Source organism: Musa acuminata, chromosome BXJ2-7, assembly GCF_036884655.1.
Source record: "Musa acuminata AAA Group cultivar baxijiao chromosome BXJ2-7, Cavendish_Baxijiao_AAA, whole genome shotgun sequence".
Lineage (NCBI taxonomy): Eukaryota > Viridiplantae > Streptophyta > Magnoliopsida > Zingiberales > Musaceae > Musa > Musa acuminata.
The window spans coordinates 12,904,771-12,920,288 of NC_088344.1; the positions used below are offsets into that span (position 1 = coordinate 12,904,771).

Genomic DNA, 15,518 nt, shown 5'->3' on the forward strand with positions numbered 1-15,518 from the left:
AGTGATATTTTCAAATCACGTGAAGTCATTGACCTACATGCTATTATGGATTCCTCATCTACCATCGTTGAACCCACCACCTTCACTCAAGCTCAAAAACCTCTGCCATATGTGAGGAATATAATGTCCTCCTCCATAACTCAATATGGGATCTAGTACCCTCTCATCATATACAAAACATCATCGGGTGTAAGTGGATATTTTGAATTAAGCAGAACCTAGATGGCTCTGTTTCTCGATATAAGGTATGCTTCGTTGCCAAAGGGTTTCATCAAAGACTTGGAGTTGATTTCACTGAGACATTTAGTCTCATTGTTAAGCCCACTACAATCCGACTTATCTTGAGTTTGGGCACTACTAAGGGCTGGCAATTACGACAATTGGATGTTAATAATGCCTTTTTACAAGGGACTTTAACTGAAGATGTTTTTATGTAATAACATCTTGGTTTCACTCATCCTCAGTATCTAAGGCATGTTTGCAATCTTCGAAAAGCTATCTATGGACTTCGTTAGGCTCCAAGAGCTTCGTATACTAAACTTAGCTCTTTTTTTTTTACTTTAGTTGGCTTTCTCAACTCCAAATCTGATACCTCGTTATTTCTATGACAACACCATGGAGACACAATATATATTCTGGTATATGTGGATGACATTATTGTCATAAGCAATAATCTTGCAGAAATCTAAGCGTTCATCAAACAGTTGGCAGATTGATTCTTGCTCAAAGATTTAGGACCCTTGAACTACTTTCTGGGCGTAGAAGCTACATTCACATCTTCAGGTCTCTTTCTATTACAAAGAAAGTACATTCAAGATTTATTATCAAAGACAAACATGTAAGACGCAAATGTAGTTACAACTCCTCTTTCTACTAGTGGCTCTCTCAAAATATCTGATGGAAGTCCTGCTATGGAACCCACTCAATACCGACAAGTCGTTGGCTATTTACAGTACTTAGCTCTCACCCGTCCAAACATCTCCTTTATAGTCAATAAATTATCACAGTTTATACAGAGGTCGTCTACTATACACTTGTCTACGATCAAATGAATCATACGATATCTTAAAGGGACCACCCTCAACAATGGTTTCTTTCTTCGTAAACACTCTCCACTTTATCTTTATGCTTTTGTCGATGTCAATTGGGCAGTCAACTTTGATGATAGAACATCCACATCGGGGTATATTATCTTCCTTGGTGCTAATCCAATCAGTTGGAGTTCTAAGAAGCAAAAGATAATCGTACGACCTACAATTAAAGCTGAATACCGTGTCATCGTCATTGCCACTACAGAACTCAATTAGGTAATAAATATGCTCAAGGAACTCAATATCAATTCCACTCATACAATATATTGTGATAATGTCGGAGCTACCTATCTATGTGCTAATCCGGTGTTCCACTCCCGCATGAAACATATTGCTATCGACTTTTACTTTGTGCGAAATCAAGTTGTCTGCCGTCAACTTCGTGTTTCTCATGTATATACGACTGATCAATTAGCCGACTCACTCACGAAGCCTCTCGCTCATAAACTTTTTATATTGCATCGATCTAAGATTGGTATCCTTGATAGGAGAACCATCTTATGGGGGCATGATAGCAGATACAATTTTCCTAAGAAGAAATCTTTCTACTTTGTTGAGGGAAATTCTTCCTCTTAACTTGTATAAATAGGGAGAGAACATGGCAATGCAAAATAACTTCTGCAATAATTCTTCCGGTCTTCTATCTCTTGTGATAAAATTTAGATAAATGAAAATCATAAGTTATATACATAAAAAATTACAACTGATAGAGTGTTTTGGGTTTCAAGTCTTCAATTAATGCAGGATAGTTTTAGATAACTAGGGTATAAATCATACAAAGTTATTAACTCTCTACTTGAAGTTGATGACAACGACATTGGAAGTTTGCAATGAGATGTTCTAGAACTCGAAAACAGCACAGGAACTCAACGACGACACAGAAACTCTATGGTGGAGCAAGAACTCAACAATGACACCGGAAGGGAGGCAACTGCAAATGACTAAGATGAATCTCTAAAACCTTAAGGCACAAGGAGCTGGAATGGTAGCTTCAGGTGACCGTGGACGTGAAAGGTCGTCAACATTGGAGATGAAAGGTCGTACAACACCCCAATGTACAGTATACGTATCCAACAATGTACAGTATACGTATCCAACCAGTTTACGTTAAATCGATTTTTTCCTTGATTCAGCCAATGTAAACTCAACCAGTTCTACTACGAGGGTATTCATGTTTTAAAAAAAAACAGGGGCACTATTTAGAAAATTTTCATGTTATTTTAAAAAAAGCCAAAGTTACGAGCTTTTTCCAAAAAATTGCCCATAATTTTTTTATCTTTTATCTTTCTAGGATTGATCTTTATTTCATCCCATTTTTCAAGCATTTTATGTTTGGAAGAGAAAAGATTCGAAACTTACGTAAGCAAGAAATTTTTTCTAAAAGTAAAAAAATACATGTATCTCGTGTTTCTTATCTCACTTCAATTTAAGAACAAAGGATATGCGTATCTTATATCTTGCTTTCAATAAATAATTATGTTGAGATTTGTGTGATAAAACTCGTTCAATAACCGAGTCGAAATATAGTTGTTCTCTTTAGGTGTCACATAAGTATTTATTTAGTAAGTTCAAAATGAAAATGTACCGAGAAAGTCATTTTATATATCATTGTTCTTGTAATTGCCAATGTAATGAGAGAATATATCGAGTGCTTTAGAATTTCTTTTAGTTTTATATGAATATACCGTGCAATTAGGATGCTTTAAGATATATTAGATGCTTCAAATGTTATATATTTTTTTACAAATGCATCATGCACAAATGAGATATTCTAAGATATATTAAAGCTTTGAATGTTTTATTATATTTGATGTATTGTGCCTAAATGGGATAAGTCAGGCATGATGGGTGCTTTTTTTTTGTTCATAATAAATGCATCATGTGCAACGAGAATGCCACACCTTGGTTGCGTCTAAGTGTTTCGAATTCTTTTGTGTCTTGAGTAAATGTATCTATCACATGTAAGTGAGATACTTTGAGATGCATTAAGTACTTCAAATATTTTTCTTTTATCCTTAATGTGTGTACATATAGGATGCTTATTTGATAGTTTTTCATCTTAGATGGAATATCATGTAGTGAGATATCATACTTTCTAAGCCTATCAGTTATATTGGACATTCTGAATATTTTCTTATCTTATGTGGATGAGTCATACATAAATAAGATACTCTAGGATGTATCAGATATCTTAGATAATTTTCTTTTATCATGAGTGAATATATTATGGGATGTATTGAGCATATTGAATACTTTTGGTGGACATATCATGCATAGTAAGTATGTCATGTCTTAGTCACGTTCGATGCTTTAAACACTTTTATGTCTTAGACAAAGCATCATGTATAAAGCAAATACTTTGGGATATATCATATGCTTTGGATGCTTTTCGCTAGAGACAAATGCATTATACATAAAACGTATGCGATCAAATGCTTCCCATGCTTTTTTATCTTGGGTGGAGTAATCATGCACAAAGGGTTGCTTTGGGATGATATCAAATGCTTTGAATGATTTTTTTATTATGAGCAAATATATCACACATAAAGGGGATACGTTGATCATAATAACGCTTCAAATACTTGCATCCTACTTGGGCATATCGTATGAAAATAAAATTCTTTGAAACTCATCATATATCTTAAATATTCTTTTGTCTTAGTTGAATGTGTCATAGGATACTTTGGGATGTATTTGATTTTATAAGTATAAAGAGAACTTATATATATATATATATTTATATATTATATATTTTGTTTACATGGTGTGATGTTAAGGGCTCTCAACTCTCATTAGTGCTTGTATGGTGTGATGTTAACAACTCTAAAAGAATGTTAATGACAACTCTCATTAAACCAAGGGGGCATCGGCTTGGGCCCAAGCTAGCCGAGTAAAGCTAGCAGAGCTGGTCAAGTTAATTGGACAAGCAAGATTAATCTGATACAGGCGATTTTGCCCATATGATCAAGTTTGGGAATGTTTTAATTGGTTAATATTTTTTACAAGTTCATCTTGGGCTGGCTAGGTATGATGGAGAGGGACGCTGCTGGAAATAGTGAGGTTGAGACTGTGATAGAATTGAGGTAATAGTAAATAAGTGCCATGCATATTTGTGTTAGAGAATTTAACATATATAGGAACTTAGTATCGTGGCAATGAGATTCATTTGTGAAGCAAAGGTTTTGGGCTTGATTCATGTGTGGTAAAAATATTATTCTTTTTTATATACAATTAGTTGTTGCGATGAGGATGAAGGAGGCTGTGGACGAAGGATCTCGACCTGACCCTACTCGAGAGGTATGCACTCAACCTAGTAAGATCGAGCTTCTTCTAATTTTTTAAGGTAGGGATTCCCAACTTGGATTTACGAGAAATCTTAGCTTTGGCTTCATCTAAGAGATGTGCACTCAGCCTAATGAGGATGGGTTTGAGAAGCTTAAGGTGGGCCTTATGTCGAATGAGGTCACTTGACATAACGAGCTTCTTATTTATCCTTTATTATTGCATCCAAATAGTGCCTCATAGCAAATCCACCAACAACCCATCAAGTCAAATTGGACTTTGACTAGCTTGAAGATATGATACGATTGATGTGAAGATATGATCAAGTAACTTGATGATGTAGTTGTCTTTGAGGAGTTGGTCATCTTAGGAAGAAATCATTCAATCATCTTAAAACAAACAACCTTCTTGAAGGTGACAATCAACTTAGGTAAAAAATAATTGAATTCGAGTACGATCTAGCCTTGGGCAGACATTTGCCCTCAGATTCAAATGACTTAGCTTAATAAGATGATAAAGGCAAGAGTTTAAGATGATTGTTTATTTGTATGTTCTTTTTGATGTTAAGGCTTTGGTTACTATGTGTTGGTTCGACCGTTAGAGTAAGTCAAAAAATATTATCTAAAACTTATTAGCAAACAAAATGAATTGTAATGATCACAAGAGAGTGCAAATGAACTAATTATCAAGTCTTGTTATTAAACCTAATGATATAGTCATCTAGCGGTTCATCCTCATCTTGTCCAATAGTTAGCAAGGCTACCATAAACTTCTTTAGAAACAAATATTGACAAAATGGAGCTTCAATTTTTTTATCAATCATCAAAAGTGCATAACCGGAGGAAAGTGGGGTACTATTCTTTTTTGTTTCTTTGTTAAGTAGTCGAAAAAGTATGACACATCCATCAAAAATCTCTAGATTGAAGTCATGAAAATTGAAGGAAACATGTCCCACTTGAATTTGTCAAACAAAAAAAAAATTGATTCAGAGAGCTACTGGCCTCTTTCCCATATCATTCATGCAAGGTTAGACTCATCTTGTTTGGACTAATATCTTAAGGAAATGATCTCATCTTGGAATTGGTTCTAAGGGCAAATACTAGGATCTTCATGTGATTGATGATTTATGTACTATTGCTAGATGCATCAATTGTGGGAGAAGAGGTATAATGGTCAAACCATTATCTCAATTAAGGCTTAGACCTATTGGATAACGCCAACGAAGGTCTTAGCATGAATAATGACCTGAGCTAGATTCTTGATTTGGGAAAGAAATTTATGTTCACTCGAGATCCTTTGTTGGTAGTGTGAATATAGGATTGATTTGGATAATCCTATGAAAGAAAAAATTAAATACCCCTAGTCTAAGGCCATTGTTATAGTGAAAATCAATAGAGAGGTTTATTCCCTAGTATAATTCTTATGGGACTTCATATACTTATTTGTTTTTGATAAAATTGACTTGAGCTATTCCTTTTAGCATCAATATATTGTAGTTGAATTTATCATCAATTCAGCTCCAGAAAATTGGCCTGGCATTTGAGTATTTTGAACTTAGATGAGGTAGAAACTTTCTAGAAAGAAAAAAAAATATATATATCTCATGTCTTTTGTCTCGCTTTAGTTGAAGAGTAGAAGACGCTTATATCTCCTATTACTTACTAGAAAAGATTGTACTAAGAGTTAATATGTATTTATTCGGCTTAGTCAGTCAAGCTAATATGTATTTATCCGACAAAATGCCAAGCGTTTGTTCGGCAAAGCCCAAAAGTATTTATTTAATAAGTTTGAAATGAAAATATACTCACTTTATATAGTATTATTCTGATAATTATCCATTTAATGAATAAAAATAATTTTTTAATGCTTTATTGATGTGGCATTGTTAGCGGACTTATTTTTATCACGAGTATGCGATGTAGCACACACACACACACCTATAATACTAAGATAGGAAAAATCAAATGATATCCTAGTCATTATACAGAAGTACAAAGGGTTGGACTATAAAAGTGGCTCATACACTATTTGCGGAATATAACATTCAACCACCTCCTAATACACCAAGACTTCATCTCTCTCCCTTTTTCTGCTCTTGAAATCCTAGTTTTCTATAAGAAACTTCCTGAGTTGAATATTGAAGGTGTATTACCAGTGATTTTTTTGACATCTCTTTGTTTAGTAGATTGACCTCAACAAAACAAAAGGAACCATCTCTTCCTGTGTTGCTACTATTAATTTTGACCAAAGAATTTTGAATTAATAGTTTAGACTCAATCAATTAATAGGTCAGTTATTTTGTTATTCCAGATCATGGGATCTAACACTTGTATTTATTTTTATTGCTGAAACAAAATTGCTTTATTATATTATTGAAACCAAAATGATGTTAGGATTATTAGTAGTGGAAAATGTTTTTAGATAATATAATTTTATATTAAGATGGATGAACTTTAACGTCTAGAAGACTGTGGCCACAAAATTAATTACCTCCTTATTGTACGATATTGTGCTGTGATAAGACACTCTTTCGTTAGACACCGTTCTCTTGTTAGCCACCACTTCTTCATTTGACGCCACTTTCCTCCTACCATGCCCCCACACACGGTCGAACAAAAAGAAGATGATATCCCTGGTTATCATGCAAAGGTGCATGGGGTTCCCTTAGCTGCATCACATCTCATTCCCGGTACCATATATAAAAGCGACTGTACACAATAATCGATGGATATAATATCTAGCCACGACACAATAAACTAAACCAAGGCTCTCTCTCCCTTAGAGCTAGCTCTCAAAGCCTTGGTTTCTACGATAGAAAGAGTCGAGTATTGGAGGAGGATTGTTAGGTACTTTCTGACATATATTTTGTGCATCCATCGTCTCTCTCGCTCCAAGGCAAAAGTCGTGTTCGCTCCTGAACTCAAGTTCCATAAATTTCGGTGGCTCTAAGCATGTTTGCGGCATCGATAGAGTTGGGAATATGGGCTCGGTCGATCAAACCCATCACGACTTGGGCCAACATCCATATCTTATGAGTAATATCCATCTCCTTCAAAAATTATGAATGAGAGAGAACCACCTCATGTGTAGAATGGATGGGATCCACAACAACTTTGCTAACTTCATCCATCAAGATGCGATGCTTGGTGGCTGCAGATGTACCGTTTCCCTCCCCACCTTCTTACCATGAACACGGCGTAAATTAAGAATACTGTTCGAAGCGGTAAATGTCGACAGAGGAAGCTTCTCAGTGTTCGGGTGGGGGTACAATCTAACACGCACTTTCTTCGCATGCAGTCCTCGTGATTCTCTAGAAAGGCATCATCGCTCATAATCTTAATCAAAGATGTAAACAGCCATTTATCATCTTGTTGTTTGAAGATCTCAGCATTCAAATAGATTGCAGACATGCATGGATTAGGATCCGACTTCGAGCATATTGGGTTGGGCTAGCGGCTAAATAGGTTTATTATCCTTCATTTTCTACTTCTTTTGTGTGTATTTGTCCAGTGAAAAGCAAGGAAGAGAGGGGGGAAAAGAGCACTCCTGTTGTTGCTTCTTATCCTTTATGCTCCGTAGGTACGTTGTGTGCCATGTTTCGTGTTGTAGTCGGATGTCTGTGGCACATTGTAACATACACCACCTGTTCCACCTGCAAGTTAGATCATGTCAACAGATGTTGGTGGGAGGCATGGAAAGGCGAATGCAGTCCTTGCTATTGTACCTCCTTTGCCATTGTGCACCACAGCATGACGTACTTATCCAGATGTTTGTTCCAGCGGGCGCAACGCCTCCTTCCTGGATGAGCATGGTGGGAATTGCAGGACAGCAAAGCCATTGATTCCCCCAGGACTCTCTTCTGCTGTCCTCTCTGCCTCCTTCGGACCCAAGCAAAGGTGGAAGGTGGGACGAAGCTTCTGCAGTTGTTTGTACATGGCAAGCTAAGCTTTGGTTGTGTGTGGTGGGATCGGGTGTGGCAATCACCGAGTACCGCAGCGCCCTCTCCATGTTTCCCTTCACACCCCCCACTGGTTTCCTCGAGTTAGAAAAGCCATTCTTTCTGCTCTATTTTGCCTCTCTTGTCGTGGATAGGGTTCACCAAATCCAAATCCAAATCCAAATCCAAATCCACGGCGCAATCATGGCGAAGATCTCGATGGATGCCTTCCCCCACCAATTTGACTTTCCACACGATACAGAAATCCATCCGGCCTTCCCGACCTTTCTCACTCCTCGGGAGGGATCAACGCCCACCATGCATTCGGTCTATGGTCAATGGTATACCCGTGGCACCTCCTCCCATCGTCAAAGTCGATCGAGTTGGCTTAGCACCTTCTTGTTCTCGTCCAAGCTTCACACCGGGCTTTCCGTCAAGAAATGTGTGCATGAAGCATGTCGGCATGCAGCACTCGGTTCTAAATGTGCCATCCCCTTTGTCCTCCTCGTCATCGTCAACGCAAGCCTTGGTCCTCATCCTTTCACAGCCTGAGACGAAGGTAGGTGCATTAGGTCCGATGGCAAGTAAGAGTCCTTTACCAAAGGTCACGACGTACTATAATCGAAGTGTTGTTAACACCGATAAGCCAACATGGATGGGCCTATTCATGCACCGCTAATTCTTATTTTACATTATCCCAAATCGTGGGTCTTAATTTTCATGTCTGCATTAGCTGCGCTGGAAACCATATTACTCGAGACTTAATCCCCTGTTTTCCTGGCTCTGTCTTCTCTCCGACCACGCTATTGGATCAGACCGTGATCTTTAACCAGTGGAGCTGGACCACACATCCACTAATTTATCCGGATAAGGCTCCAATTAGGTGTTTAGGGAGGGTGTCCACCATGGTCCATGAATCCACCTGATTTATTTATTGAGGTTGCAAGTCCCTCACCCATCTTTTCTAAGTGATTCTTGTGTATCTATCGTCCAAAGTTTTGGAAATAGCACGATCTAGACTCCAGAGCTCACCAAGAGGACCCATGGGACCCATTTATATGTCACCACCTTTCTCAAGTGGTAAGTCGAGACGGGTAGCTTTGACGGGGACGGCATGAGCGTGTGATGGTTATTCGTAGGCCCTGCTGCTACGCGCGCGCCCAGAGTGGCCCTTCCTTTTAGATCCGTGGACCACGTTTAGCTGATCAGCACTCCGGAGGAATAGATTAACCTTAAATGGCCCAGGATAAAGTGGATCCCACGGAGGTCCACGTGGCTAGCGGAGCCGGTCAGCTCCGTGGACGTGGCGGTTGGGTTTGGATAACCATCGGCCGTGACCAACACGGTCAAACGGGTGACACGCCCCGGGTGACGTAGGCGGCGCGTCAACCTCGTCGCGGATGGCGACGTGTCGTCCATCCGAGGCAATACCTCCGGGGCCCGCGTCGAGATCGTCTCCATAGAATCAGCTATGCGACCCCTCGGCTATCACGTTACGGCGAGGCTCCTGCGGACCGGCGTGCGGCGCACGTGGAAATCGACTCGTGGCTTCTCTCTATGGGAGCTCGAGGAGGACCCCGGCGACGTCGACGTGCTCCGCTGTGCACGCTGTCGTAGTAGCCGTCCACAGCCACGTGTCAGGGCGTGCGTAGTCGATTTTACGGAACTACCCTCATGTTTCGTGTGTTTTCCCCAACATTCGAATAAATGATAAATCTAGGCATGGAAATGCAGAAGTCGTTGTATCTGGAATCGTTGGAAGAGTCGTGCCTCCGAGACAGGTGTGTTCCGCGTCCGCTCATCGCACTATTAGCCACCATGGAATGCCAAATCCACGAGAACGATGAGGAGGAATCATCGGAAGCGATCGTAGCCAGCTGGAAATTGCGAATGGATAATTATCGCCGAGAAGTCTGAATGATAAAAAGCTACGGTGTGCATGAACATACATGATTTGGATCGTACATGGGCATCACACCAAGCGTGTATCACTTGCCTACAGCAGACGCCGCTCCTGATGAAGTGCCTACAGCATATCTTAATGGATTTTTAGAAGTTTTCTTTGGAATATAAATGAGCACAATATTTATTTTAGAAATTATAAAAGAAAGGGGAAAGAAAGAAAGAAAGAAAGAAAGAAATCGAGTTATTTTGTAAATTCAAAACCTTCCCGAATTTGTAATTTCACCTCATGATAAATATGAAAAGTCCACCGCCTACTCCCGGTCACCCCCTCCAGCTGCCCGAGACCCCACACCTCCAAACCCTCCAGTTCAAAACTTCCCTTTTCCATTCCCCTATCCATTTCCCTTCTTCCCATATCTCCCTTCTCCTTCCCTTTCTATCCTCTCCGACGAGAAAGACTCATCCCAAAGAAACAAATAGAAGAAAGCAAGGAAGCGGATCCCCTTTCTCTAATCGTCACCGCCCTGGTTCTACGATTCCCTTAAATCCACGCTTAACGGCGCCCGCGTCCAGCAACACTAACCCTCGCCATCACCGCCGAATGCGCTCCACCTCTTCTTCCTTCTGCTCTGTCTTCTTCCTCTTCTGTAACACCCTCCGATAGCCACCGCCGGCCGTCATCCTAACCCTAACCCTCACTCTGTCTCCAGATCCAGAAGCGGGTCAAGCGATGCCCTCCTTCTCCTCCGCCAACCTCCTCGAGCTGGCAGCCGGCGACGACGCCGACTTCGCCGCGTCCCCTCTTCGTCCTCCCCTCCTTCCCCGCCTCATGGCGGACGATGGCACCCCCGCCTCCCCGTCGCAGCGGGAGCGGCGGATCATTGTCTCCCACCGACTCCCCCTTCGCGCCGCCCCTGACCCCTCCGCACCCGGTGGCCTTTCTTTCTCCTGGGACCCCGACGCGCTCGCGCTTCAACTGCGCTCCGGCCTCCCGCCCGCCGCCGAAGTCTTCCACGTCGGCACCCTGGCCGCCGCCGCCACCGTCGACCCTGCCACCCACGCCGCCATCTCCCGCGTCCTTTACGATCGCTTCCGCTGCCTTCCCGTCCTTCTTCCTGCCGACCTCCACCGCCGCTTCTACCATGGCTTCTGCAAGCACTACCTCTGGCCCCTCCTCCACTACCTCCTCCCTCTCTCGCCGTCCTCCCCCGGCGGTCTCCCCTTCGATCGCACCCTCTGGCTTTCCTACCTCTCCGCTAACAAGCTCTTTGCCGACCGTCTCATAGAGCTTCTCAACCCCGACGATGATCTCGTGTGGATCCATGATTACCACCTCCTTGCCCTCCCGACCTTCCTCCGGAGGCGCTCCCCTCGCGTAAAGTTGGGATTTTTCCTTCATTCTCCCTTCCCTTCCTCCGAGATCTTCCGGACCATTCCTGTTCGCGATGAGCTCCTCCGAGCCCTCCTTAATGCCGATCTTGTCGGCTTCCACACCTTCGACTACGCTCGCCATTTCCTCTCCGCTTGCTCCCGATTACTCGGCTTGGATTACCAGTCCAAGAGAGGCTATATTGGCATCGAGTACTACGGAAGGATGGTCACTGTTAAGATCCTCCCTGTTGGGATCGACATGAACCAGCACGAATCGGTGATTTCTTCTCCGGAGACAACCGTCAAAGTCCAAGAACTTGCGGAGAAGTATAAAGATAGGATCTTGATGCTGGGAGTAGACGATGTTGATCTTTTCAAAGGTATCGGAATGAAGCTTCTAGCAATGGAACAGCTATTGGAAGAGCATCCGCAGTTGAGAGGACGGGCTGTGATGGTCCAGATCGCAAACCCCGCAAGAAGTGAGGGGAAGGATGTGCAAGAGGTCCGGGATGAGATAGGGTCCATATCGAGGAGAATTAACGAGCGCTTCGGAGGACTTGGATACGAGCCCATTGTATTGATCAACCGCACCGTGCCAACATATGAGAAGGCTGCCTTCTATGCAGTGGCTGAGTGCTGCATCGTGAATCCAGTGAGGGATGGAATGAATTTGGTCCCATACAACTACACAGTCTGCAGACAGCAGAGCCCAGCACTCGCGGATGCTCCAAAGAAAAGTATGATTGTGGTGTCAGAGTTCATTGGGTGCTCGCCATCTCTCAGCGGCGCCATTCGTGTTAATCCATGGAATGTGGATGCTGTGGCGGAGGCAATAAATTTGGCCATCACCATGCCGGAGACTGAGAAGCAGCTGCGGCATGAGAAGCATTATAAGTATGTCAGCTCCCATGATGTTGCATATTGGGCAAAATCCTTCGATCAGGACCTGCAGCGGGCTTGCAAAGATCATTACCTTAGGAGGTGTTGGGGGATGGGGTTTGGAATGAACTTCCGTGTTGTTGCTCTCGGTCCTAATTTTAGGAAGCTGTCGGTTGAGTATATCGTCTCGGCATACCACAGGACGAACAGTAGGCTTATCTTACTTGATTACGATGGGACGATGATGCCACCGAGTTCTATTGACAAAAAGCCAAGCAGTGAAGTTATTTCCGTTCTGAATGGATTATGCAGTGACCCAAAGAACATTGTTTTCTTGGTCAGCGGTAGAGGGAAAGATGAGTTGAGCAGGTGGTTTGCACCATGTGAGAAGTTAGGGATCTCTGCGGAGCATGGATATTTCACAAGGTAATATGCATTGAAATACCGAATTACGTTTCTTTAATTGGTTGTTCAATAATGGCATTTTTTAGTTTTGGTGAGAGAATTTGGTAAGAGAATCTGAAAAGTTGGGGTACAACATATGACATAAACAGGAGTATGCACAAAAATCATCATTGTTGTGTTTTGACAAGTCATTTCCATATAATATGTATTATACAACTTGTGCCAGGATGGCATCCTTGTATATAAAATAAGCCTGTTTAGATTTATCCTACCTGGACCTCACATTGATAAGATTCTCATGCATCAGACTACCTTTCCATTTATTGTACAAATTTTGTGAGTTATAAATAATGCAAAGGCTTTCCTTTGTCAGAGGATGTGGAAAATATAGGTAACACTTGAAAGGAATAGAAATTGCCACATGAATGAATGCAACAAAGTTTGCTTTCTGAAGTGGTACATCACATGGCATAGAGGTTCACAGATGGTTGAACCTGATAAAACTGGATTCAGTAACATTATTATAGTCAGCCATTTTAAATGTCTTCAGAAGATGAAATGAACTTCCATAGTAATACTGTGATTAAGATATGTAAGAGAAGTGTAACTGTATGTATTTGAATGTTTCTGCATTTATTCAATGTATTATGATGATCTGGTTTCTAACTGGTTATCATAACCAAGTAATGACATCTGAAATTCTGAATTGATTGGTTTATACACCTTGTTTGATCAAAACTGAAGGGAAGGTGCTATTATCTTGTGACTGACTGGTTGCCATTGGAGTGCAGGTGGAACAAGGATGCTCCATGGGAATTGTGCATGTTAGCCACAGACTTTGATTGGAAGAAGATTGCAGAACCTGTAATGAGACTTTACATGGAAGCAACGGATGGATCCTCCATAGAACATAAAGAAAGTGCCTTAGTTTGGCATCATCAAGAGGCTGATCCGGATTTTGGTTCTTGCCAAGCGAAAGAACTTCTTGATCACCTTGAGAACGTGCTTGCCAATGAACCAGTGGTTGTGAAAAGGGGCCAGCACATTGTTGAAATAAATCCTCAGGTATGAAGATGTTGACATGATTTTTATCACCTTTTCTAAATCACATGCTTTAAATCTGAACAAAAGAAGTTTCAATGTTACATCCATGACTATCATGATTAAAAGAAGAAAAAACTTAGCTTTTAAAATTAAGGTGCATGGTTTAGGGTTGACTTTTGATGGAAAATGCCCACCTTACATATGGCTACAGTGTCTTTTGATCATTTGTGAATGTCCTCACACATTTTGATTAGAATTCTATCAAAGGAAAAAAAAGAAAGGATGGTTCTCCCTTGGCTTGGGTTGCCATGTGTCCTTTTATTATCATTTGTGCTTTCTAGTTTTGTTCAGCCTTGACTGCCTTGGCTTATCTTGGTTGCTAGTCTTCTTTTCCTCCTCCCTTGTTTTATTCAATATTGACCTGTCTTACACGTAGGGGATATGTTCAGCCTTGACCACCTTGGCTTATCGTGGTTGCTAGTCTTCTTTTATTATTACTTTTCCTCCCTTTTTTTATTCAATGTTGACCTGACCTACGTGTAGGGGATAAGCAAAGGCATGGTCGTTGATAATCTCATGGCAACCATGTTGAGCACTGGAAAGGCCCCAGACTTTGTACTATGCATAGGCGATGACCGGTCAGATGAAGATATGTTTGAGAGCATCAGCAGTTACACAAACAATTCATCAGTCCCAGCAATTGCAGAAGTCTTTGCATGCACAGTTGGCCAAAAACCAAGCAAGGCTAAGTATTATCTTGACGATACAGTGGACATCATAAAAATGCTTCAAGGCCTGGCCAATGCATCATCTGTACAACCACCCAGACCTGCACAGCCTCAAGTGTCATTTGAAGGTTCTCTCTAAGCAAGTGCATATTGTTTGTCAGATTATTCCAAAATGATCCAAACTTTCTGAGGTGGGAGTTAAACCAGCCTGTGCGTGGGTTGGTGGAACACATGAACTAGAAGGATGGATGTGGAAAACTAGGAATTCAGTTTACATAAGGATCTACTGCAGATTGATGCTGAAACTTCATTGAAAAAGTCAGCTGGCTTGGATATTTCACAGGGAACAAATATTCAGATATTGTATCAAGCGAAGCCATCATACTCAAAGTTAAACTAGCAGTTATATTCCAGATAAAAATCCTTTCCGGATGTAAATATATCATATAGAAGGTTTTTGTTTCTTTTTTTCTTTTGCTCTTAAAAATGGTTACAGTTCTAAAGAAATTTCATTTCGCCCTCATGTTCTTCCAATATGTATGTTTTTTACTTATATTTGTGACAGATACTGAATGTGATAGTGGCTTAATTGCTTGATGTTTAGCATCGATCAATCTTGACAATGAGCTAAGAATTCAGAAACATTTTAGTCACAGAAAATTTTCTGAAACAACAAACAAAATAAGGGATTTATATGATTGAATGAACCACAGCTGCTATCAAAGCGTCTCACCAATGACAGTTCCATGAACAATGTAAGAGTTTGCTTGTTCTGTTGCCTTGGGTGAACGAAATCTGAGCATTAAATTATCATGGAATTTTCATTTACGGGATCACTTCTTTGACTGGAAAAGATTTGGTGTTGATGTTTATCCA

General features: G+C 41.1%; 1 protein-coding gene across 1 annotated transcript; it reads left to right on the plus strand.

The window, feature by feature from the left end:
• Positions 1 to 10,619: 10,619 nt before the first annotated feature.
• On the plus strand, positions 10,620 to 15,245 carry LOC135617284 (probable alpha,alpha-trehalose-phosphate synthase [UDP-forming] 9). Its single transcript, XM_065117344.1, has 3 exons — positions 10,620 to 12,891; positions 13,662 to 13,935; positions 14,458 to 15,245. Exons 1-3 carry the CDS (start codon positions 10,946 to 10,948, stop codon positions 14,779 to 14,781), a joined length of 2,544 nt encoding a protein of 847 aa, XP_064973416.1. The 5' UTR covers positions 10,620 to 10,945; the 3' UTR covers positions 14,782 to 15,245.
• Positions 15,246 to 15,518: the final 273 nt, after the last annotated feature.

Coding starts and splice junctions, on each gene's coding strand:
- LOC135617284 (XM_065117344.1), top strand. CDS start 10,946: ATGCCCTCCTTCTCCTCCGCCAACCTCCTCGAGCTGGCAGCCGGCGAC. Junction 12,892..13,661: donor GAGCATGGATATTTCACAAG/GTAATATGCATT, acceptor ATTGGAGTGCAG/GTGGAACAAGGATGCTCCAT. Junction 13,936..14,457: donor TTGTTGAAATAAATCCTCAG/GTATGAAGATGT, acceptor ACCTACGTGTAG/GGGATAAGCAAAGGCATGGT.